Below are 25389 nucleotides of genomic sequence, written 5' to 3'. Positions count from 1 at the left end.
CGTTTGTTTTCATTTTTTTTTCTTAGTTTTCCTTTTTTTTAATTTTTTTTTTTAATTTACTTAGAATTTCTAGAAAATAATTTAACGATATTTCCTGGCATAGTTCTAATGCTATGTGAAAAAAAAATTACTAAAACTACTAAAAAATTGTATATAACAAAAATGAACAATTTTCAAGAGTTCTTCTTGATGCTATCAAATTTTTTTCAAAATACACGTTTTGTTTTGTTTAAAAACTTGCATTTTTTACCGTTTCTTCTTTTATAACTTGAAGATAAACATTCCGAAGATTAATGCTTCATAATTTAAAAAAAGATTTTAGATGAATCGATGCGTTTCTATACTACAGTGATATTATACTAATTTTTAAAATAGAGTATTGAAGAAAATAGTTTCTAGAGAAAATAATACCAAGGTAGCAAACCTATACCAAATTGCATGCAAAAAATTCTAAATGATTTTTCAAATTTATTCATGTTGTGTGTTTTAAGAAAATATGAATATCAAACTCTATTACTGTTACCTATTATTTGAATATAATTTAAAATTAGTATTAAGAGCTTATATAGAACAACCCATATGATTGGATTTGCATTTTTAAATAATATCAGTGCTAAGAAAATACGATGAAAGCAATTGACGCTACAAACGAATCAAATGAACTGCAAAACAAAAAAAGTGCTGCAACTAAACTCTAAATACATAGGCCCCTTTATAAATTTAAAGGAACACCTATGTCTTCCTTTCGACGAGACTCCCATATTCGAATAGGCGACGAATTTTCTATAGCGGTGACAAAACACGCCGTCTAAAATTAAGGAGAAACCGTCGAAATTATTGTTTCTGTTGTGAAACGTGCTTTGGCTGGTTCCTACGTAAGTTTTCCGACCCAACGAAAATGTTATGAGCATATTTCAGTTAGTTCGTTCGTCGTCTTTGGTTTGGATACGCAAACATATTTTGGGTCGTGATACATTCGTTGTACGCGTTGTTCGCGTGAATTGAATTAACGTTTATTTTTTTTGTTTGAAGTTGTCTTCTTTGTTGTTATTGCATTTTAGTGTCAATTATTTGGGTATGAAAGATTTCAATTTTTTCTTAGTTTAAATTTGGAACCTTGTATGTTATTTACATGGACTGAAATACTGAAACGCATTTATGTAAACGTACAATTTTGATTTAGAAAAGCTATTAGAAACTGGTTTCTGTTTACAATTTTATTGGCTGTTTTGACTTTAAGCTTTTAGGAATTTTCTTTAGGAGTTTTTACCTGTAATCTATATCTTTAACTTACTCTTAATTTGTGTTTCTGTATATATTTGGATATCTTTTTACAAAAGTATTTAAGATCAAAGTTATGGCCTAAAAAATCGTATGTCTGAACTAATGAGATATTTGGAATGCATTTATAATAACTCCAACTTTATTCTAGTTTTCATGCTGTAATAACTATTAGTAGTTACCTGCCTGTAAAACAAACTTAAAATAAATGATGTCTATTTTCAAAATTTGCGTTGAAAAAAAACTGTATTGTAAAACAATTTCTAAAATTTCTTTAAAAGAGATTATACTCTATTTCAGAAGTGTGTAGAGCAATAAAACCTCATTAGGTATGCAAAAGTGGTACCTGGTGATCCACCAATATTTTATGCCACTACCTTAGTTGGGTATTAGTTTCAATGTAAAATTCTCTCTTTTCGTTGATTGCAGGTAGTGCCACCCGGTTTTGGGTCAATTTATGAGTTTTGCCCATTGTTACCCACTGATAAACATTGAAAACGGTTCGCCAAAGGCGTGCAACTGGGACTTGTTTTTTACCTTATAATTAATGTACTCAAATGCTATTTTATTTTAGAAAGTTACTTTTGTTTAAATGGAATAATATATTTTTTTCACAAATTTATTGAACATAATATGTAGAGTAAAACAGTTGAAAATGTCACTTTTGGATCTGGCACTTTTTGAACAGTGTATAACAATTTTAAATTATAATAGATTGTAGTCTTCTTCGTCATCTGACGAACTGTCATCACCTCTTGACATTATAATTAAAGGATCGACTGTCTGATCGATGAGGTTGTCAAGATCCCACATTTTGTCCTCTTGCTTAATTACATGCTGGACTGCTTTTCGCCAATTCTCTGGTGTCGCTTCCGTAATGGCTTGATCAAACAGTAGCTTAACATCTTTCATTTTAAAAGTCGTGTTTTGTCTTGCTACAAATCCTTTTACCTGCGCCCATATCAGTTCTATAGGATTTAGTTCGCAATGATATGGCGGTAAGCGCAGTACAGTTATATTATATTTTTCGGCTATATCTTCCACGGCGTATTTCATGAAACGAGTTTTGTGTAAGTTTGCTATTGCCAGCAGTTCTTTTTTTATTAAATTTGCTTCAAACGCAATACCTTTTGCAGTCAGCCAATCGATAATTTCTTGCTTTCTCCAACTTGAAGTTGGCGTCTTCTCTATTCGCCGTGAATGATAGCTTGCGTTATCCATAACCACCACCGAATTAGCCGGAAGAAATTTTATCATTTCACCAAAATAGTCCTCGAAAACGTCTGAGTTCATGTCTTCATGGTAATCTCCTATGCGAGTCGACTCAAAGGTTAGCAGACCTTCTTTTAAAAATCCCTCTTCGCTTCCAATATGTGTGATTATAAGTCTTTTTCCTTTTCCCAAAGGTACTTTAATACCCGTAGACAGGCCTTCTATGAAAGCTTGGCGAGCACTGGTTATATTTTTGTCTTGCCACATTTTTTGGACTATATAACCTTCGTTAATCCACGTCTCATCAAGATAAAAAACTTTCTTTTGCTCCCTGCGGTACTGCTTGATACTTCTCAAGTATTGTCGTCTCCAACAAACAATTTCGTCGCTCTCCAGTAAAAGTGCTTTGCGGTTATGCTTTTCCCAGGCAAAATCCATATTTTTTAAAGTTTTCCATAAAAGTTTTCTACTTATCAACGGAATACTGTCATCTCGGCCAAGCTCCATTAAAATTTTGTCTAGGGTGGGTATTTCCTTTTTAAAATAAAAAGAGTGAACTTTTCTTCGAATTATACATTTAGCATTTTCATCAAGGACTTTTGTAGGTCGTCCTGGCTTTTGCTTGGGAGATTCCACTTGACCTGCTACTTTTTTTTCCCGCAACAATTTGAAAATGGTGGACTTTCCAATTCCACTCATTCGAGAACATTTTTCAACAATTTCTTGCACAGTAAAACTAGGGTAATCGTGTTTTATGCAATCATGTACATTTAAAATAATAACTTTTTCACTCAGCGATAGTGGAGAATTTTTAGTACATCTTTTCGTTGGACTGAATACCTCCATTTTTTAAATATTGGGATAATAATATTGTGATTACACTACAGCGTAGCAGTGACTACTAACGTTTAAAATATGATTTAAAAGTATTTATAGTCTGTATATATTACCTGACCCCATTTTTGCATGTTACAAAGCGTTAAAAGATAGGTACCTATACAAAAGGATTAAAAGTATTTATTTAGTATTTAATCTCTTTCAAAATAAAGGCATTTAATCCGTGAAAATTAAATTCATAAATATTATAAGTACCTGCGCCTATGAACTACCACGAAATGTAGCCAAACAGAACGGAATTCCCCAGTTTATTGCTCTATACACTTCTGAAATAGAGTATAATATATACTTACTGATTTTGACCAGATATTCAGACAATTATTTTTAAATTTTTTATAAGTCGTATTTTGAGTATTTTGATGTTACTAAAACTTATTAAAATCCCGTAGTATTTTATCCATTTCTGCAAGTTTTTCACAAGCGAGCATTTGAGTATTTGTTATTTCTTTGGCTTTTAGGATTTAATCCTTTATTTTTTCGAGATTCTAAAATGAGTAAAGAGTGGCTTCTCTAAATTGGGATTTTTGTATGTGGGGTTTTTTAAATCTGCGTTTTTTCTTCTATTTGTTGACTGAAAAGATATCAGCTTTCCAGGTTCAAGATTTACTTAATACTTGTTGAAATTACTTAGCATTCTTGTAGGTTGTCATTATAATCACCTAAATTTCATTTGAGTTCTAATTTTTAATTTCATTTAAAATTTTATATGTATGTAATTCTTGTTTTTGAAACTTATCAACATCATAATTTTGTGTCGTTCAATTAACTTTTCTATTACTTAATAGATTGCTTGTATTGTGATTTGCTCTTTCGAAAGCCATTTTGCCTATAAGTTTGTACATGATAATTTTTATTTAAAATGTTGACTTTTAATACATACAATACACATTTTCGACTTTTTTATTTCACAGACATGTGGAATTATGTGAATTGATCTATACACATAAACATCGTAATTTTTTTTTTCGTTCAATTATTTTGAGAATCTTTTTATTATGTAGGTACTAAATAGATTGCTCGTATTTTAGATTTGCCCTTTCGAAAGCCATTCGGTCTATCAGTTATTAAAAAGACATAAAGTAACGACATAAGTCTTACATACGTCTTAGATATTGTGTAGGTCGATAATTCTTCTCTTCAATTGTTTATGTATTTTTGTAAATCGTCATTACATAGACCATTTATGGTTTAAGAATTTAAAATTTCAAAAAAAAATAGGTTTAATATTACGGTATGATAATTCCGTCGACAAAGAGTAAAATGCTCAAAAAGTGTGTAAATATTGGTATTATTATTATAAGTAAGAGTAAGTTTGGTATACTATAAGAGAATAATTCCTGAAAAAGGGGCAAAGTGTGGCATTTTTATGCTGTCAAGAAATATCCTCAAAAACATAATTTTATCTAAATGTTTAATTTAATATTTTAATAAAATCTATATTATTTAAACATTCTTTTACTATCAAACAATGAAAATAATGCCAAATTTGAAATTTGGTCATTTAAAAAATCAAGAAGTAAAAACCTCGTTTAAATCAAAGTAGTTCTTAAAATCTTTATATCTTACTGAGATGGCTCATTTCAGACCCTACCTCTGTATACTGCAAAACATTAAGAAAAAACGTAAACATAATTTCTACATTAATTATTTAACTATTTACCCTGAAGATATGTATCTTCAGCCTTCTTAACAACCATGAATTGTTCATATTTTTTACGAAATCATTATACAACTCGACATGTAATAAAAGACAACAGTAATTAGCGAAACTAGAACCCACGCAACCCAATAATAATACCAAAGGTTATTACAATAATTAATTTCCAACAGGCGATTGCGTCACAAGTTCAATGTTTAATGTTAGTTTTTCCCGTTAGAATAGCGTTCGATCTCTAATTTTACTTACTGGAGTTAATCTAACGGGCAGGTATGTTATAAATAAACGGCATATAGCTTGTAATAATACATATGGTTTTGATCCTGAAATGTGTCTTAATTTACACTAGATGGTCTATTTTTGTTTTATACGTTTACAACGTTTTCGTATTCCATGAAATAACAACGAGGTTTTCATTCCAGGAATATTTAAAAGATTTATTATATTCTATAAATATATGGTGTTTATTTATTTAGTGTCGATAATAATAAAAAAAGGTGTGAGCAATTGGGTGATTTTTAGGAAGAAAAGTTAACATCCACGTATGACCTAAATGTCATCATTTTTGAACTACAAGCAGAAAATACCTTTTTTTCAATCTACTTAAAATATTTAATTAAATTCTTAGCAGTGACGTACGTTCGGAAGTAAATTTTTTAAAAATAACATGCCGCTGATTTTTCTAAAAAGCGAAAATTATTTTTGAGAACGTCATAGACGAGAAAATTAATTTATCGCGATTTTTAAAAAAACTCAGGCGTATCTTGTTTTGACGAAAACAAAGAAAAACACAAAGTCACGGTGTCACAACATATAATCACAGGCTACACGTGTTTCGCTCTAGTTAGAGCATCATCAGGCATAAAATTAAAAATATTATTTAAAGAAAAATAAAAACTTAGATAAAATCACTACAAAACCTTTAAAAGCCATCCACACACTTGACACTACATAAATAAACAATAATTTTTAGGTTATAATTGTACAAAACAAAAAATAAAAAATTAAAAAGTGGAACGCAACAACATAGACTCATCGAGAATCGAACCCGGTACCACAAGGTTAGAAGTATGGGTGTAAAACTATAGGTTTGTTTTTTTTTGTTTGACTTTGTGTCTTTCTTTGTTTTCGTCAATTTTGTATGTTGGTCTCTTGGAGAATAATGGATGAGATTTTTGTATTTGTATCTTGTTTTGTGACCGTCACTGGTGAAGGTAGAAAATTGTATTCTACTAAATTTGATAAAAATATCGGTTACAGTCTCCATGAAAAAAACAAAGCAAGTCTATGGACCAAATTTGCTCAAAAATACATGCGAATTATAAAAATAATCCTGGTTTTTAAGTTAGTGCCATTTTTCTTCAAAAATATTCAGTTCAATCCCCGTACGAACGTCACGGGTAAAAATAAATAAAATATTTTACGTCAAAAAATGCTCCTTAATGATTAAAAGATTATGGCAAAAAAGTTAATTTGTTCTTAAAAATTAACACCCTATGTAGCTCAGAAATTAGGAGCTCTAAGGCAAGATGTCGATATTAACTTTTCTTCAAACAACCTAATGACTCACACCCTATATTTTATGCACTCAATTAATAAACACCTAGTATATTAAGAGAACCAATAGAAGGCAACTTTAAATTATTACGTATTCTAACAGTATGCAGTGAGATTAGACACTACTTAATCAGTACTAGCTTCGTATCAAATATAAAAAAAGTTGCTTGAACCATGTCGACTGCATCCTTTCATCACACCTCCAGAAGCAAGCAGCCAGTACCTCCTGTGAGGCACAGATCCTCCTCGGCAGTTCGATCCACACCTTCCTCCTATAATAATCGGCCTAGGAGCGTGGGTTATTATGGTAGCAACTCTAGCCCATATGGAGTAGGTAGCAATCCCTACAGTTCGCCCTATAGTAGTAGTACTAGCTTACCATATTCGAATTATGGAGGATATAATAGTTCGAGTTATGGGTCGAGGTATGTTATATAACTAAATCGATTAGGGCGGCTTTCAGACAAAGTAATATGTAAAGTATCTGTCAACGGGTTTAACTAAATTAGAGCAAAATTATCTAATTCATGCATATATAATAATGACATTTATTATGCAATAACCATTTGTTTCGTTTATTTTAATTATACAACCCATTCCAAAAAATAGATCCACTGCTCTTCAACATGATTTTGTTCTAAGATCTGAGTAGGGCATTCGACTGCGTAGATTATGAAATGTTCCTGCAAAATCTTACTAGAGCGATTTGAGAATAGAAATCTTGAGAGTTCATTCGTTTTCTCATACGTATATATTTTTATCATAAGTATTGACAAGGAATACATATATTCAGAATCTTAAATATAAATGTTGCTTTAGGACCTAAAGAGAGTCTATTTTGCCATATAATTTTAGCTTAGCGATATTCTACTAATATATGTAGGACCTTTAGATTTTGCAGAACGGTAATGAGAATATCTGCAAGTTTCACTTACTCGGCAGGTTTTTTGCCCTTGGGAATTTTTGACTTACCATCCTTTATCTTTGAAAACTTTGTTAAAGATGGGCATTTAGGATCCATTAAAATATACGCAGTTAAAACACTCGATACAAAGTCTTGTTTCAGCGTTTTAGAGGCAAAAAACGTGTCAAATTGAACCTGGGGTATGAGGTTTTTTAATAATCTTCTTGACTCCTTGTAAGATTTAAAAAAATATTTTTCACATGTTTTAACTATATTTGTTATCAAGAGCGAATTTAACTCTAAATTATGGAGGGTGGCGGTTAAAAAAATATTTTCTTAAATGTAAGAAACAAGCATTAAAAAAATTAATTTCTGAAACGAAATTAATTATACGCTTTTTGGAGTTTGCGAACCTATCAATCCACACCGTCTTTGTTGATAGCAATCTCCTCATTAATGTATATTAGCGCTAATCCAGACAAACGTTCTTGGCTCTTACTAGTTCTTAACCTGGATTTTCAATGCGAATTTTTAGTCTTTTTAATGCGATAAAAAGATATTTCAGCAGATGCTACTCTTACAAGCACAGTAATATTTTAAAAATATTTCTATATCACTGTATCCCAATGATACAAAATAGTTAGCTACTTTTTTTATAGATGTATTTAATTCGCCTTTATCTAGCTTTATAAAAATTTGTGGTAAGACAATATTTATATTTAACATATTCTTTAAGTCTTCATCAAAACGGAATTTTAGTTCTTCAATCATAAAATTTAAAATAAGGATGTAAATGGTAATATGTAAATAATTTTTCGGATCATTGGTGTGTATATTTTGCCTATTTTTTGTCTAGCATAAATACGAAGGATAGACATTCAATTCCAGTTTTTGATGTATTAAAACAAACTTGAGTATAAATAGAGTTAAAGCTAACTTCCGCATTTTTTCTTTTCTTTTTATTGCGGACACCCTGTTTATCGAAATACTTGGAAATACTTTGCTTATATTTTCAGTATGTTATAATCAAAAAAATACTGAACAAGAGCTGAGAGTCTAACAAAGATTTGTATAAACGTTCAGCTTTACTCGAGGATTCAGAAAGAGATTTTAATTAGAGATTTTATTATTGATCTAAAGATTAGCAAAATCTAAAGATGGATTCATGGCGCTCATGGTCACAATGTTGCCGCGTTGTTATGAAATCGTGTTATTTTAAGAAAAATAAAATTGTGTATTTCAAATATTAAAAATTTAACTGCATTAAATATATTGTTATTGTCGAAACTCTTTATGCGGGGTAGGGAAGTTTTAATCCCCTTTGTAAATCTGCCTTTTTTCTTAATTTTAGGACTTCTAGAATCTTAGGAGGTTTTCTGAAATATAGATAGGTATGTCTTATGATATATTTTTAAAAAATTTTTAAAAAACATAATGTTTATAGTGAATTTAAGTCCAAACTAGGGGAGGTGACAGAGGAGGTCATTCTGATTTAAAAAAATATGAATACCATATGAGGTTCGATTTTCAACTTATTTTTCTTCTCTTTTTCTTCCTTATTTATTTTTGTAATTTTTTATGATCAAAATTAAAAATTAGGCATTTGGGAGGGTAAAGATTAACGATGGAGCTTGGAAGAATATCGAACCTGCATGAATCTTTAAGATAGGAAAAAAATCAATAAACTAGGATGAACAGCCAAGCTTTTCCATTTGGTTAATAGAATATTGTAAGCAATATTGTCCAGAGCCTTACTAAAGCCACAGCCATACAAGTGGCATCTTGTCATTATTCCTATTATTTATCTTATTATAAGCACTTGTTTTTAAATTTTAGATACTGGTTAAATGGTCTCCCAAGTCCGTGGGTTATTTAAGCTCCTTCACTTTACAATTCGCCTTTATAAAGAATTTTTTGCACAAGACTAAAAATGTATGGTTTATTATGCAAGAATTCATTATAGTTACATATTTAATACACCTATGCCAGTTAAGCTGATACCAGTGCTTATTTTACTGTAAAATAAATTGCAGTTTATTAACATTTTTCTAAAACACTTTAAAAAAATATTTTTTTATCTGCTAATAGCATGGTTATAGTAAAATCTTACTTGTTTAGAGTAATTTAAATTAGAAATTATGTTATTTTTCGTGTACATAAATAATGCTTTTGATCTTAATTAAAAATTTGATATTACTTGCGATCTGTGATAAAATTAGTATTGTAACCGATTGTTTTTATTGCTTTATAAATATCAAAAGTTTGGCACACGGTTTGCCCTATATTTTCAATACAATCGCATATACTCATATACCTAGTTGGAATTTGTCATAGGCTATTCAACATTTTAGTTCGAATAACTATAAAAAGGAAGCTAATAAAATTGTTTGTACTAAATCCTCATACTGGTGTCTAAATGTTAATTGAAAAAAAAACATAATAAACTGTAATATTCTGGCAATATTCCTTTGGCAACCTATATAAAACAAAAAAGTCGAAAAGCAGGTAAAAGTCTATTAAATAAAATTAAATTAGGTGTGTCGAGAACAAATCTAACAACCTTGCTAACGCCATATGTTAAAATGTTTTCAGTGTACCTCCTCCGCGTGCATTTAATAGTCAGTCGGATAAATAAATCGGTTTTGGCCGCCCCCGGAAGTTCGTTTATTTTCTTTATGGTTTATGTTCGTATTTTGGATATTTAACTTTTTTTTTATTTGTATATTTTATGTGTGTAAACTGACACTTTTATACATATTAATGACAGTAAGGGTTAGTCCATATGGTATTGGAGAGCAAGTAAGTTTCTCTTCTAAAATGGTTTTTCAATTATTATAGTTTAAATAGTTTTTAATATTAAATTTGAAGAACAATTTAACAGTTTTGGATTATTCAGAAATCGAGAGAATTGGTTAATGGTTGTAGAGTCTCTGAAAATAGATTTTGGCAGAATAAAAATATTAATTTAATCGGAATAATTTTTTTCGTAAAATAACAACAATAAACTAATATAGTTTGAAAATAATTTAAATATATTATTTAACAATAAATATACAATAAAATATAATTATGCACATGTAGAGACATATTAAGAACATAGTATGTACTAAAAAAATAAACGTGGTAATTTTTGAAATAAAATTAAACAGCAGAATAAAAACACGAAAAAACAATATAATAATATCTGCATTATATTATTATTTAATGAAAAGTTCTACAAGTACGCACATACAGGGGTGGTCGTCCGGGAAAAAGGCATTGATGGACCATAGGAAAACTAGAAATAGGAAAATATTAAACTTGGCTACGCGGGACGCTCATTGAGTGAAACACAATTAAAATATTTTGTTTTTTTTTGGCATTTCCGGTTAAAGCCTAAATAGACGACAACTTCGTTAATTTAAATTAGTTATTACCTTATATGTTATTGCATTTTTGTCTATTCTAGGTTCTAAACATATTTTAAATATAATATGCTGTTAGATATGGTATTTTGTGGTTAAAAAGTTGGTCAAATCCTGATGAAAATTATTTGTTTCTTGCCAACGTTTCGAGTTATATGTAATTCATTTCCAATGGATACAGAGAAATGGTGTTTTAAATCATTTTCTTTCATTTAAATAATTGTAAAAAAATATAACATTTATGTAAGTAAATGATTTTTTTCTTTTTATTTAGTAATTGAAATTAAACTGCATGACATGCATATTATCATTTACATACGTTTATATATACAACTTATATTTTATAAAACAAATATGTAAATAAAAAAAGGATTTAAAACACCTTCTCCCTTTATATATTGTAGAGCCCTGAAGACGAATTGAATATAATTGGAAACGTTGGCAAGAAACAAATAGTTTTCTTCAGCATTTGACCACTACAAAACACTAAATCTATTTTACAATTTTTTGTCAAGAATAAATAATATGGCAATATATTTTTTTTCTATACCAAGGTTTTCATTCTTAGTATTTTCCTATTTATTGTTTGCCCATAAACTATTAATGAGTTTCCTCAGAACCACCCTGCATAAGATACTATATACAAAAATATGTTTAAATTTTAACGCAAATTCTAAAAATTTAATAATATATAGGATGTTCCACCTAAATTAACGATGTTGGTCTCATCTACTAAAAAAAAATGCCAAAACTATAAATTTTACTTGTGTGTCCTCCAATGATTCTGCCATATTGCCGAATTTTTAATATTTGCTTATTCACACTTGCTGTATATAGATCAATCCATTTGTATATAGACAAAAAAAAACAGAGAACTGTAATTGATAAAGTACATCTAAAATGTATACAGGTTGGGGAATTGATCATTACTCATAGAGAGGTGCTTAAAGACGAAATATAGCTACGCATTTGTACAACGCATTTCCAAAATATATTTCGGGTGCAGGCTTTACATACATCACTATGTAACCCACATAGGATCGTAATGTCAAAGTGTTTATTATGCTGTATATTCCATAATGAAAATTAAAGCTTTATTTTAATAAAAAAAAATAAACTGGTACAAAATAGAAAAATTTGAACACTATACAAAAATGAAATTAAAACTCCTAAAAATAAACTTACGTCTTTAAAAATAAAAATAAAAGGTTCAAACAGACCTTTGAACTGCTTTGGCGAAACCTGAAGTTAAAAGTCATTTCATAATTCCAAAAGAGTTTATGGTGAAATGGAAATGTTACTAAATTTAATTTAATTTAAGTACTAAATTTAATTTAATAAATTTGTTGCCTACTAAATTCGTGTGGAAATGGATAACCCCAAAAATAAAAGTTATTTGGGGACAAATCTGGAGATCTAGCAGGCCATTTAATATTCCAGTCCCAATAATAAGGCAGTTTGGAAAATCGTATTTGTTATTCCATATTTGTTTATATATAATTAGTTTTTTTCCATATTTATATGTATATATGAATTTGCTTTTATCAGAACTGCATTATGGAAAAAAATAAAATAGACCAATCCCAGGTCTCAATCAGGGAGGATTTAGAGGGCAGGAAGAACTTGGTTTTGCAGCAACTCAATGTATTTTTGGGCATTTAAAGTGCCCTCAATGAAAAGTTTCCCTATAATATGGTTATTATTTAAAATAATAGGCCAGACATTCAATTTTTGAGGATACTGAGTACGGAATTGAAAACTTCCTTGCTCATTTTTCTGAGATCAATATCAAACAATGGAAGGATTGTGTTATGGAAAAGCAGATTCATCTGAAAATAGAATATTTCGTAAAAAATTTGCATTTGCTTTTTCCCTCATGGTTTCACAAAATTCCATTCGTCGTCACCGGTTTTCGGGAAATATTTTTGGCAATATTTGAAACGTTCAATGAGTTTTTTCAAATACTGGTACTCGTTTAATGGTCTATTCTACTGTGTGTTCTATTGTGTTGAATCCATTTGTAGGGAACTACAAACCATTTCTCTTTCGATAGAAGGTTCTTGCATAATCTTAAAGACAAGATATGTCTCAAATTTTAAAACCCCTTTGATTTTTTTTCAAGGAATCGGTCGGTATTTTGAAATGTAATTAAAACAAATCTCCCAATTGCCTCCATAAATCTATTTAATAATTTGAACTCTTTCGGATGGACTATAACAGCCATAATTTGAATTGAGAAAAAAATAATAGCGCTTTAAAATTCAACAGTGCAGTCACAGGCAAAATAAGATATCCCGATATTGTTATTGTTATTACGTAAGAAATAAAAACAATAGATATCTGTTATACGGCCGGAGTCTTTTTTAATTCTCCAACCTGTATATCATACCCTACGCTTATACTAAGCATCTTATCTAAATAAAGGTCATTATGGTCTTAATTAAATTTGTTAAAAAAGTGACGGTAGTTAAACCTAAAATAATTTTTACCAAAATATTTAAAAACAAATAATTTCTATTGTCTGAAAGCTGTTCTAAACCCACCCGCGCTCCCCTTTTTACTAGAACAGCTCAACTATGAGCAAAATCTTAACAATTTATAGTTACCAAAGCCCGTACTTTCAAAATAACTACAGAACGATGGCGGGGTCAGGCGGTTACGCCAGCTTGACGATACCCTCGAAGGCCCTCTCAAATGTCAACGTGTTAACTCCCAACTATTCAAAATCCTATGACAATAACAGGGATTATTTGAAGGTCAGTTTAAAATACTTCAGGTGAATGTTTTATATAAGTTTAAAGAAAAATATTTTTAAAAGAATGATGCGACAAGACGGTCGTCAAGGCGAGAACAACTGGGACGAGGCAATAGCTATAGGGAAAGATCCGTGTCTAGACCTAGAAGCTCGTTGTCTAATAGTGGAATGGGCTCTAGGTCTCTCAGTCTGACCTCGTTAAACTCCGAGGGATACATCGTAAGCAAGCTGCAGAGTGTTTTATGGCAAAAAACGGTGTCATTTCACCTAATTAATACTTTTAAGAAAAATTTCTGTCTCTCTATTATAAACTCTTATTTAAGATTTTGTGTCATTTTTAGAGTGGTTCAGAAAGAAGTAGCAGAACCCGCATAAGCAGCACGGCGGATATAAGAAACGAAAACGGAGAAATAGACTACAAGAAATTATATGAAGAGCAGTTAGCTGAAAACGATCGGTTAAAGGATAAACTTAGGAAAACTGACGAAGAATTGAAAGATACGAAACAAACTCTGGAGAAAATTAATTTAGTTGTAAGTATATTCACCAATCACGTGCGCCTGGTTATTTATTTGTATTTTTTGACGAATAATAAATAAATTAATAATGTTTTATTGACAACAAAAGGGTTAAAAAATGTTGTATATAAAGCTAGTAAAATAATATAAAAATAAAAAACACAATACAGAATACCACTAAAAACATAAAATGTAATTATATAGTACAAATACATATTATTAAATAAAAAAGTGGTTTATTTCATATAATGCTCTCTCCAGCAAAATGTTAATATATTATAAAGCTTTTAACTAATTCTGACAGTGGGTTTGGAATGTCCTCATCATCCTCCCCGTTCCTAAGTAGGTAGTTAAGAGATGGCCTTTCTGGAATTGCTTGAATTGATTAAGCCAACGGATTCAAATATTTATATTTTTTAAAGAACGTATTTTTATATGAAAACACTAGTTTTAGAACCGCTAAGGCACAGAAGATTTAAATCGTACCACGAATTAATGGTGACTAGGTCCTTTAGTGCCTAAATATTGGCACAGGTGGCCTCAAGTAAAATTAGTATCGTCAGCAAAGACACAGATTTTATCTGTGAGCGATGTAATTTACAAACAATAGAAACAAAATAGCCAACTTCTTTTATTGAGATATGACTTAAAACATTCGAGAGGTGATTCTCTGAACCCATAGTGTTGGAACTTATTAAATAAAATTTTATAATTGAGTGATCCTTGTTTAGAAGGGATATATGAAAGAAAAAAAGAAGCCTTTATTTGACATCGATACAAATACTTTTGTTTGTTGCCGGTCAAGATTTGGCCATCATAGATTTAGCCAATATCTAAATACTTTAAAAGTCACAATGAAAAAAAGCCTGATAACTAATTTATTAACTAGGCATGTAAAAAACAGTAAACCAAAGCACTAAACATTCAGATTAATAACAAAAAAAGAATACGCCCCCATATACAAGGTGCCCAAGATCTTAAGAGCCAGTACAGGGATCTCCGTAACTATGACAGATAGAAAGTTGGTTAAATGAAAAGAATTAAGCGGCTTTGGGGGCTCACTAATATGCCGCTTTGAAATCTAAAAAATTTTCAGTAGTTCCGAAGGTATCCGAGAAAAACCGAATTGTTTAAAAAAAATAATATTTTCTGCTGAGCTTACTACAAAAGATTTATGAAAATAAATGACCACTCATAGCCACATTTTTTTTATTTCCGAGTTCAACGGTATATCACAAGTTGTAGGTCAATCATGTTTTAGGCATTTTTTAAGTATTATTAAATATTTTCCATGCCTTAGAACAAACAGAGGCTTTGGAAACAAAATGGTAGTTAAAATAATCAAAACACGAATTATTATGAAAATAAACCTCAATCTAAATCCTCTTCCTAATTGAATAATTTAGTTTTTGTATTATGCCAGGTGTTTGATATGTTGCATAGAATTGCGATATCCATAGATATTTTTCTTTAGTCAGATTTGTTTTTTTAACACTGAAATTAATATATCTCTCTATTAATCTCTTATGCATGTGACAAACACTTTTTTTCTTTTTTTTTAGACTAGTAAAAATTCATTATCAGAATTAGAAAAGAGAGAAAGAAGAGCCATGGAACGAAAGTTAAGCGAGATGGAAGAGGAATTAAAGGTAAAACCTAACAACCTATTTAGTTTCCTTCTCATTATTGCCTTCTTAGTTGTCCTCTCTTTACATGCCACTTTTTACTGTTCAAAGTGATATGCGATTTTTTGCATTCTCAAGATATTTTTGCTTGCATAGTTTTTTTTTTGCACATTGATTTACAATTTTTTTCCTTTTTCTTGCACATTTATACATGTTTTACACCTACCTGTTTACGTGAAGTCAATTTAAGTGGTTCAAAAATTACATTTATATTAACTAAAGCATCTGGGTTTCATGTAAGGAGTCGGGTTTAGTTAAGGAAATCTTACAGTAATCATAATCCAAAAAATGTAAATTTTGACAACACGTAGGCACGTTTATATATTCATAACAAATGGGCAGATATTGGGAAAAGTGAGAGTAACAAACTGGTGCTGTTTTTCTAGCAATTGCAAAAATTGAAAGCCGAAAACGAAAAACTAAAGGCGGAGAACCGGTCCCTGACCCGGGTGATCAACAAATTGACGAATTCGGCAAAGAAATAGGTAAAAAAAAATCAAGGACTTTCCTTCGAAAATCGCCACATTTCTGCCAAAATGCTAAATATTGATTTTTTTTGAGATTTTTTATGTCGTGTTTTGCCCGTACGTACATCTGCCATCATCCGGTATCTCTCCGAATACTCGCCGTTTTCTGAGAGGTATTTTCATTGTCAATGTTCGTTTTAATTTTGAAAAATAAATACACATAACATCATCTATGCTTCGCTGTTTTTCCTTGACTATCTGTTGTTGTGTGGCTTCCGTGTTTTGTTTGGAGTTTTTTATAATTGTGCTTTTTTTACAGTTTGCAATAGTTTATTTAAAACAAAGAGTTTGCTAAGATTAATTTTAAGACGTTTAATTTTAAGATAATGACTTTTAGATACATCCATAGCGATACTACAAATCTAAAAAATTTGTAGTTTGATACAGACAGTTTCTTACCAAGCTCATATTCAAGGTCCTAAAAAACTATTAATTCTGAGAAAATTAACTACTGAAATTGTTGATGGTGTTAAAAATTACTGCTATTTTGATTACTAAGCTTAGAATGCTTATTATAATCAGTGTTTTGTTGCATGTTTTTTTTACTTTGTTTTCAGTTTTCTTGTGACTTTAAATCTTGAACTAAATACTTTACTGTTGTAACAATACATTTTTTTTTTAAATATTAAAATGCACTTAAATGTTTTTTGAAAATATCAGCATTAAAGAATGAACAAATAAAATCTTATTGAAATAAGGAATATCAATCATTTCCACTCGTTCCTAAAATTTAGTTAGTTTAATCTTGGATTTTAACTTTTTTTGACTTTAACTTTTAACACTATGACACCTTCTTTATTTTTAGCAGTGTCTGAAAATATCTCACTTTCTCTCTTACGGTGTTCACACAAAAATTTGAAACAAAAATCTTACTTTTATCTAAAATATATCTCTTATTTAATTCTATGAAACGTTTTACCACTTATCGAGCTTTTTTATTTAACTGCTCTTTCTTAGATTTTTACCATTTCCAACATTTTCATACTCATCTACTATCTTGGATGCCTTGAATTATAGAAAGTTTGATTTACTTATCTTTGGAGCAACTGTAAATCATATCACCGATTTTATAAATTCATTTTAGATTTTTTCTTAAATCCAGTTCAAGTGTTCTATTTTGATCCTGTTCATATTCCTTCAGTACAGATATTTTAATGATGTTCAAAAAAAGATCCCTTAAATTTCACCCTATCAAGCATTACAATTATTGTGTAAATGTTTTGAAAATTTGCACACCTTTGTTTTTTTTTGGAGGGCTCCATTAATTTTTGCGTCAAAAAACAAATTTAGTGGTTTATATAGTTTTTATAGGTATTTTTTTCCAAATCAAGTTAAATGTTATTTTTAAACTCCCTATTGGAATTATCATCTCTTATATTAGCAGTATTATATCATCATCTCGTCAGGATTTAGAGTGGATATTAAAAAAATTGGATGCACATTACTCTTCGTTTTTTTACTTTCTCATCCATTCTTCCTTCGACCATCTAAAAAATCGATCATCAAATCAATTATCAATCGTATGTATATCATCCAAAATCATATAAACCACAACCTTAAACTCACTCGCTCCAAACTCATATACCTTAAACCCACAAATCCCAAATTCGCTATGTATGTGGTTTTGTACGATTTGTGGTTTTAGGGCTTGTGCATTTTAGGGTAGGTAAAGTTTGGCAGGTTGGGGTGTGATCTTTTGGAATGGGTGAGTTTGTGATGTATTTATTTGGCGTAAATCGGTTTGAAGCTAGTGGATTGAGGATCTGTCGATTTTATGCTTGTGTAGACCTCGATGTTTGCTGGATTTGAGATATAAGGGTTCGGAACGTGTAAATTCGGAGTTAGCAATTCGGGGTCTGTAGATTCGGGTTGTGTGAGGTATCAGGATTTTGAGCCTGTGAGGCTGGGGAATACCAATGTATGGGCTTAGGGCTTATTAGTTTGAGGTTTATGAGCCTGTGGTCTGTAAGTTTAGAATTCGTAGACTTGCGGTTGATATACATGAGATTTGTGAACTAAGGGTACGTGAGCATAGATTTTATAGGCTTGGGATTAGTGGGTAGCGAATTTTTCGGGTGGTGGAATGAAGCCTGGATGAAAACGTTGAAAAATTAAGAAGTATGTCTAAATGATGTTTTGTAAATATGAACTCTAAATCCTGACGTACTTGCACAATTTTGCGATCGGATTTGACTTCAACGACTGAACACTTTCAAACACTGCTGTCTTTGTTTTTTCTTCAGGAATCATTAAAGTCAAGTCTTGAAGTTCTGGAATGGTGTCAAAAGCTTTTGATAAATCCACAAAAAAATTTTTCATCGATACACTTACTTAAATTGGTTGGTAATAGCATTATTGGATTTTGAGTAGGTTTGCCCTGTCTAAATTGGCTATCTAAAAAAATAATTGGTTAGGTAGTTGGTGTTCTGTCTTCTAAAATTTGCTCTTATAAACACATTTGCAAAGGCAGCTTCTAGCATTTTAAATATATGTATGTAGTAAGAGAGGTGATATTTTATGGGCCATGTTCTGAAGAGTTTTACCTTTTATATAATTCCTTTTATATTTTTTAGCCATTTTTTTTTTACATGAATATTATTGGTAGTAGCACAAAGAAATTTTGAAGTTATCTAATTTATCTAATGTTCATAGGTTAAAAATAAACCCTCTTTATACCTTAATAGTATACCTCTTTAAAATATCTATACTGAAACACCCTATATACGATGTAAATATGTTTCAGTATTAAGTAAGGGTTTAGATAGTGGTCAACTGAATTGACTAATTAATGAATAACTTAGCCACTCTTAGTCGATTTGCTATTAAATGTTCTGTTGATGTTCCGCTGTTATAACATTTTTACACAGTTCATCAGACTTGGTGGGTCTTTGCTGTAGAGTGATTTAAAGATGTTTTTTTATTATTTTGATACGCTCTATAAATGATAAAATTCGATACAGATATAATCCGTCAGGATCAAGAAAACACGAAGTCTCAGGAAAAGTGTAATAAGATAAAAGACGGCTACATGTTTCACCTAATTAAAAGTATCACCAAACCTAGAATTAGAATGACATGAACATTAACAATTTTTATATTTCGTTAATAATTCAAAAAAAAGAATGTATTTTTAGGTATAAGTGAAAAAGGTCTTACCTATCTCGTCCTTCCTTTTTCTTGTGTCTACCTTAGTCGAAGAATTTTTCGATCGAATATCCAGACCATACGTTCATGCACCGTATCTTTCACTTTAGTTTCAATTAAATATTGGAACTATTGAATTGGAATTGATTGATTCTTTATTCTTTATAATTTTCACCAACACTCGTATATGATATGACGTATAATGTGTATGTTAATAGTTTAGTTGGAATTAATAAAGAAAACCGAACCTTAACCTCTGAAAGCTTGAAATAGCTTGTTTTTTCACGGATATTAACCTAAAAAGGCTTAAAATAAAAATATAGAACGTAAAGATGTAATAATATACAAGGTATTCAAAATTGTTTGTATGTTTATGATTTAAAGTTTTCTATAATCCACCAATGCAGTTCCCTGTATAGTTAAAAAAAACTTAAAGTATCTTAAAATTTTAACGCTGTTCGTTTTTTAGTCATTTACCTAAAATATATTGCCACCTTTTTTATCTCAATACTTTTTTTAAAACATAGTATTTTATTTACCTTTGCTAGACTATTCCAAACCATAACTTTCTTCTTTATGGATCGTTATAAACTTGAATCAAAGATTTAGTTACATTGGGGCACTATATACACCAATCTTTTCTTGAATCGATCGCGAAGTTTAAAAAAACAAACAATTTAAAGGTTTGTTTAAATAAAACCCGCGAATTGTCGTGAAAAAATTCCTGGAGCAAAAATATCGATTAACTAACAAGTGACGTCACATACCTGATCGATTTGTTTACACTTTTAGATTGAGACTTTAGATTTTCTTCGGGTTTGATCATTCTGACTCTATTTAATCGGAGGTCCCAAAGGAACGATTTAATTTCCACATTACGTTATTCGAAAGCCTGTATCAGAATAGTAATAAACGATGCTTGACTTTATATGGAAATTCTGAAATCAATTGGATTTTCTACTTTTTTTTCTTTCAGAACTTGGACATCCTCAGGACCGAGAACCAGAGGTTGAAAGACGAGAACGGCGCGCTGATCCGAGTGATCAGTAAGCTATCAAAATAGCATAGGACCTAACCGGGTTTTTTGTTTTTCTATTTTTTTTTTGTTATTTGTATGTTGACCGATAAATGTTTTTGTAGTTAGTTAATGCGAAACGAGGTATGGGAGCTAAAGAAGAAGAGAATTTACTAAAACCCCATAAAAGGTTGGTTAAAAACAATATAAATTAATGTTCAAAAGTTTTTTTTTAGGTTCTTCTTGGCTCCCATGCCAGTATCTATGACGTCCCTTTGTATTTATTTTTTTTTAAATGACGTATTTATTTTTCTTTTTTGTATATTTTTTGAAGTATTACTTCTGAATATTTTTTTTCCAATTGAGGCCTATTGCCAAACGAACCACTTATATTGCAGCTTGTTAAATTTTTATGTTAAGGATAATATAATATAAAACTACATGCAGGGTGGTTCCTAATTTGGCATCCAGTTACTTTATATTAATTTGAGAACAATATTATGAGAAAAATAATTGACATCAACGTTTTTATGTACCCATAAAATTGTTATGCCAAGGAAACACTTTGTAGATTATTCATTTGCAGCGAAAATAAGCATTTCTTGACAATATATTTTTTTTATCACTTTATTACATTTCTATGTTTTTTTGTTTATTGCCAGTTTTTTGTTATATATGAATAAACCTTTAAAAATCGTTTGGTTATGTGGTTATATTTACTGAGTGACCTATTGCAGCAAGAAAAAAATGTGATAAAAAATAAAATAAGCCGTTTATCGAATAAAGTTTTATTAATTATTAAGAAATAAACTCACTGAATTTATTTGTTAAAAATAGTGTCGTCCAAATGTTTTCCTTCGTTCACTACACTCATACAATCTTAAGATTAAAATTTCCTTTGACGGCTGGTAGGCTTCGTGAAGGCTCCCATAGAGCAGAAAAAGAATTTAAATTATGGCTGCCTTGTGTGCATTTTATCTGATAAAAAATCTAAATGAATCTTATGTTACTCTTACAAATTAATATGTAAGAGTAGCTAAATATCACTAATTTTTATAAGTTTGTAATTTCTTTCTCATTTCAATAATTACGACGATTATTATTATTATTTTGTAAAAAAATAGCCTTAGAGAGGAGCCTTGAGGTCGAATTTAAAAAATAATCAGTCAGTTCGGTAAAGGTCTTTCAAATGTACTCTAAACAAGTTATTTTGGATAATCTAATCTAAAAATAAATTTTAGTCGAATATCTCAGGAAGTACTGAAATTTCTGAAAAAAAACTAGTTCGTATTTTATATATTGTTATCAAAATCATTTATATACATTTTATTTTGTAAAATTTAAGCTCTTTTTTTTTTTGCTGCATTAGTGGATTATACACAAAAATTGAAAATGTCGTTGACTGCCGGTATGAAACCGCAAAAATTAAATATTTTCTATGTATCGCTTAATTTATGTTGTGATAGTATGTAACCTTATTCTTGTGATTTTGCGCGCCACTAACAAAAAGTAAAGGCATTTTTGTTTGATTTCTTTTTGCATTTTTATTTTTTTTCTTTCGTTTCGTTACAAATACGTAAGAAGTGTTCATTGTCGTAATCGACGTCAATTATGTAACATTTAGCTGTAAAATAATGTAAAAATATTTCAAGTAAAATTGGCATTTTTTTTCAAATATGTACGGTTTACATTTTGAAGTTCTGTATAAATGATTAGGTTGTTATTACTCCTCCCTCCCCTTATTTATACCTACACTTATAAACGAGACATATTATTAGTAGTTTAGCTATTTATTGTATTTATTGAAATTTATATAAATAATAAATAAGTTCGACAATAAATAATATATCAGTGGTTATTTCAAAATCGAATAATCAAACAAAAAAAAATGGACATTTGACGTTTGTAATTAATATGGTGCTAACTTTTGTACATCTGTATATGTTCAACTGTCGAATAGAAATTCTATTTTGTTCCTTTATTTTGTTTTTCTTTTTGTCGAACTGTGCCTTGCTTTTATCGTATTTATACCGTAAGCTATAATTTAGATGGTACTTTATTTTTTGTGTATATTTTTCCTTTTATTTGTTGTTCTTTCTAGTTAGTGTACACCTTTAAATATGTGAATAGTGATTTTATATTTAGTTAATTATATAAAAATAAAACTCTTTTGAAACTTTACCGGTCTTTGTTTTTGTATATATATTATTTATTCTTGATTTTTTTAATTGATAATAAAAACACAAATGCAACTTCAAGCTTAAAATATTAAGATGTTCGCTGCTTCAGACGATCGATTTATATAAATATTTTGGTCGACGTTTCGATCTCTGTGAGTTCATCCTCAGGACTCCAAAAGAAATTTTCCCACACAGTAGAAGTAATAAATAATACTTAATTACAACTAAGTTTTCTTCAGTCTTATTTAAAGTATTTTGTACAAACTTAAATCTTTTAAAGAATTTAATATAAGAAGTTATACAGGGTGTCCGCTAATTAATGGTACATGGAAAAACCACAGACTCCTGATGTAAAAATATTACGATTTAACTATATTTACCTATATCTAAAAGTTGATATTAACTGAGATACAGGGTGTTAAACTCTTTTTCACAAAAATTTGTAGTTAGGGGTTTTTTAGGTCGAGAAATTCATTTTTTTAAACAAATTGAGTGTACAATGTAGGGGGCTTTTTCTCTTTCATAAGGTCATAACTTTTTTGTGCTTAACTGTATTTAAGTTTTTATTGAAAATAATACTTTTTTCATATTTTTTACGTAAAAATGGTATACTTAGTTGAAGTCGCTCAGAGTTACCGTTTTGCAGATATTTGTATTTAAATTATTTAGTGCACCATGCATTCGACCCCGGCTGAATAATTAATATAATCGGGAAATAATTCGCTTTTTTAAAGTAAGCTATGAGAAAGCAAATGAACTTTAGAGACGCAGTTGTTAGGAAACCGCCATGTTGTTGTTGTTTGTTGATTAGTTTATTTAGTTGTCAGAAAATATTTAATTAGTGTTTTCTGTGATTTTGCATCCGGTTTACTGTTTTGTTGAATTTTTAAATTTTTCGTAAGTTGAGAAACAATGCCGAGGCACAATCTTTTTTCAAATGCCGAAATGAGGGATATGTTGTGTGTATATGCGCAGGCAAATTTTAATGGACGCGAAGCCTATAGACGATATTCAGAACTCTATCCAAATCGAAGACAACCTGATTTCAAGATCTTCAAAAATCTTTACGATCGATTAGGAGAAACAAGTACATTTCGTCCTAAACGGAATTCCGCAGGGCGCCCGAAGGTTATAACTCCAGAACAAGAAGAAGAAATTCTGGTCCGCGTGGCTGAAAATCCGGAAATAAGTGCAAGACATGCTGCTGCGGCAACTGGAGTAGGCAAGTCATCCATTTGTAAAATATTTCACGAAGAGGGTCTTCATCCGTATCATTTCACTCCTGTGCAAAATTCATTAGAAAGTGATTTTGCGCCCAGGATAGAATTTGTCCGTTTTTGCCGTGCCCAAATAAATGCCGACCCCATGTTTCTGAATAAGATACTATTTACTGATGAAGCAACGTTTACACGTATAGGCATTTTCAATTTTAGAAATAAACACACATGGGCATTACAAAATCCACATTCAGTACACGAACGTCATTTCCAACATGAATTCAAAATTAATGTATGGTGTGGTATAATCGATAATCATTTATTGGGCCCTTTCGAACTACCGCCCAATTTAAACGGGGAACTCTACCTTGAGTTCCTAGAAACACATTTACCAGATTTTATCGATGATATTCCGCTGGACATAAGGCAACATACGTATTTCATGCAAGACGGAGCGCCAGCACACTTCTCTAGAGCTGTCAGAGAGTACCTGAACAACCGTTTTCCTAATCGCTGGATAGGTCGTGGGAGCCAGAGGCCATGGCCAGCGCGAAGTCCCGATTTTAACCCGCTGGATTTTTGTGTATGGGGCTATATGAAGTCGCTCGTTTACAAAGAAATAGTGAATTCCAGAGAAGAACTATGGCAGAGAATTTTATATGCTGCACAAAAGCTACGAAACGAACAATTATTTTTTAAAATTAAGAGATCTTTCAGCAAAAGAACTGTTAAATGTATTGAAGTGAATGGTAGACATTTTGAACAGTTTTTGTCAAAAGCAGATCTATTTTTTTACTAAATCTCGTCACAGTTTCAAAATGAAAAGTTATCAGTCGCATAGTTAAGTTTGTTTTCGTTAAGGTTATTTTCTTTCAATAGATTTTCTAGTGTCATAGTTATTTTAAATAAAGTAAATTAAATGATAATCCAATTTTTGTCTGCATTATTCTCAATGACTTATACTAAAACATTATTTATGATGTAAAAAATTATTGGTAAAGAGTAACAAGACATTATTGCTTGCTTGAGCTGCTGTACTAAATAATTTGAAGGCAGATATCTCGAAAACGGCGACTCTGAGCGACCCGAAAGTAGTATACCTTTTTTACGTAAAAAATATGAAAAAAGTATTATTTTCAATAAGAACTTAAATACAGTTAAGCACAAAAAAGTTATGACCTTATGAAAGAGAAAAAGATGTCGCAGACAGCGCCCCCTACATTGTACACTCAATTTGTTGAAAAAATGAATTTCTCGACCTAAAAAACCCCTAACTACAAATTTGTGTGAAAAAAAGTTAACTTTTGTTAAAGTTATTGGGGAAAAACAAAAAAAAAGTTTTAAGTTTAACACCCTGTATCTCAGTTAATATCAACTTTTGGATATAGGTAAATATAGTTAAATCGTAATATTTTTACATCAGGAGTCTGTGGTTT

At 30.3% G+C, this 25389-nt stretch overlaps 1 protein-coding gene across 9 annotated transcripts in view; it reads left to right on the top strand.

Moving 5' to 3' along the window:
• LOC126739135 (protein phosphatase 1 regulatory subunit 12C) overlaps positions 1-21253 on the top strand; it is a 67661-nt gene extending 46408 nt beyond the window's left edge. For 8 of the 9 annotated variants that reach the window (XM_050444669.1, XM_050444666.1, XM_050444662.1 and 5 more), the window contains 4 exons: positions 14009-14200; positions 15748-15834; positions 16257-16355; positions 20518-21253. In XM_050444669.1, the coding sequence (XP_050300626.1) occupies positions 14009-14200; positions 15748-15834; positions 16257-16355 (378 nt within the window). In that variant the 3' untranslated portion in view covers positions 20518-21253. The remainder of the gene's footprint in view (positions 1-14008; positions 14201-15747; positions 15835-16256; positions 16356-20517) is intronic. The other variant, XM_050444663.1, reaches the window with a different exon arrangement.
• The last annotated feature ends 4136 nt before the right edge of the window (positions 21254-25389 follow it).

The sequence above is a fragment of the Anthonomus grandis genome, chromosome 8, assembly GCF_022605725.1.
Source record: "Anthonomus grandis grandis chromosome 8, icAntGran1.3, whole genome shotgun sequence".
In the NCBI taxonomy this organism is placed as follows: domain Eukaryota; kingdom Metazoa; phylum Arthropoda; class Insecta; order Coleoptera; family Curculionidae; genus Anthonomus; species Anthonomus grandis.
Note: the sequence above shows the minus strand (reverse complement) of the source record. Positions and strands in the feature narration are given on the sequence as shown.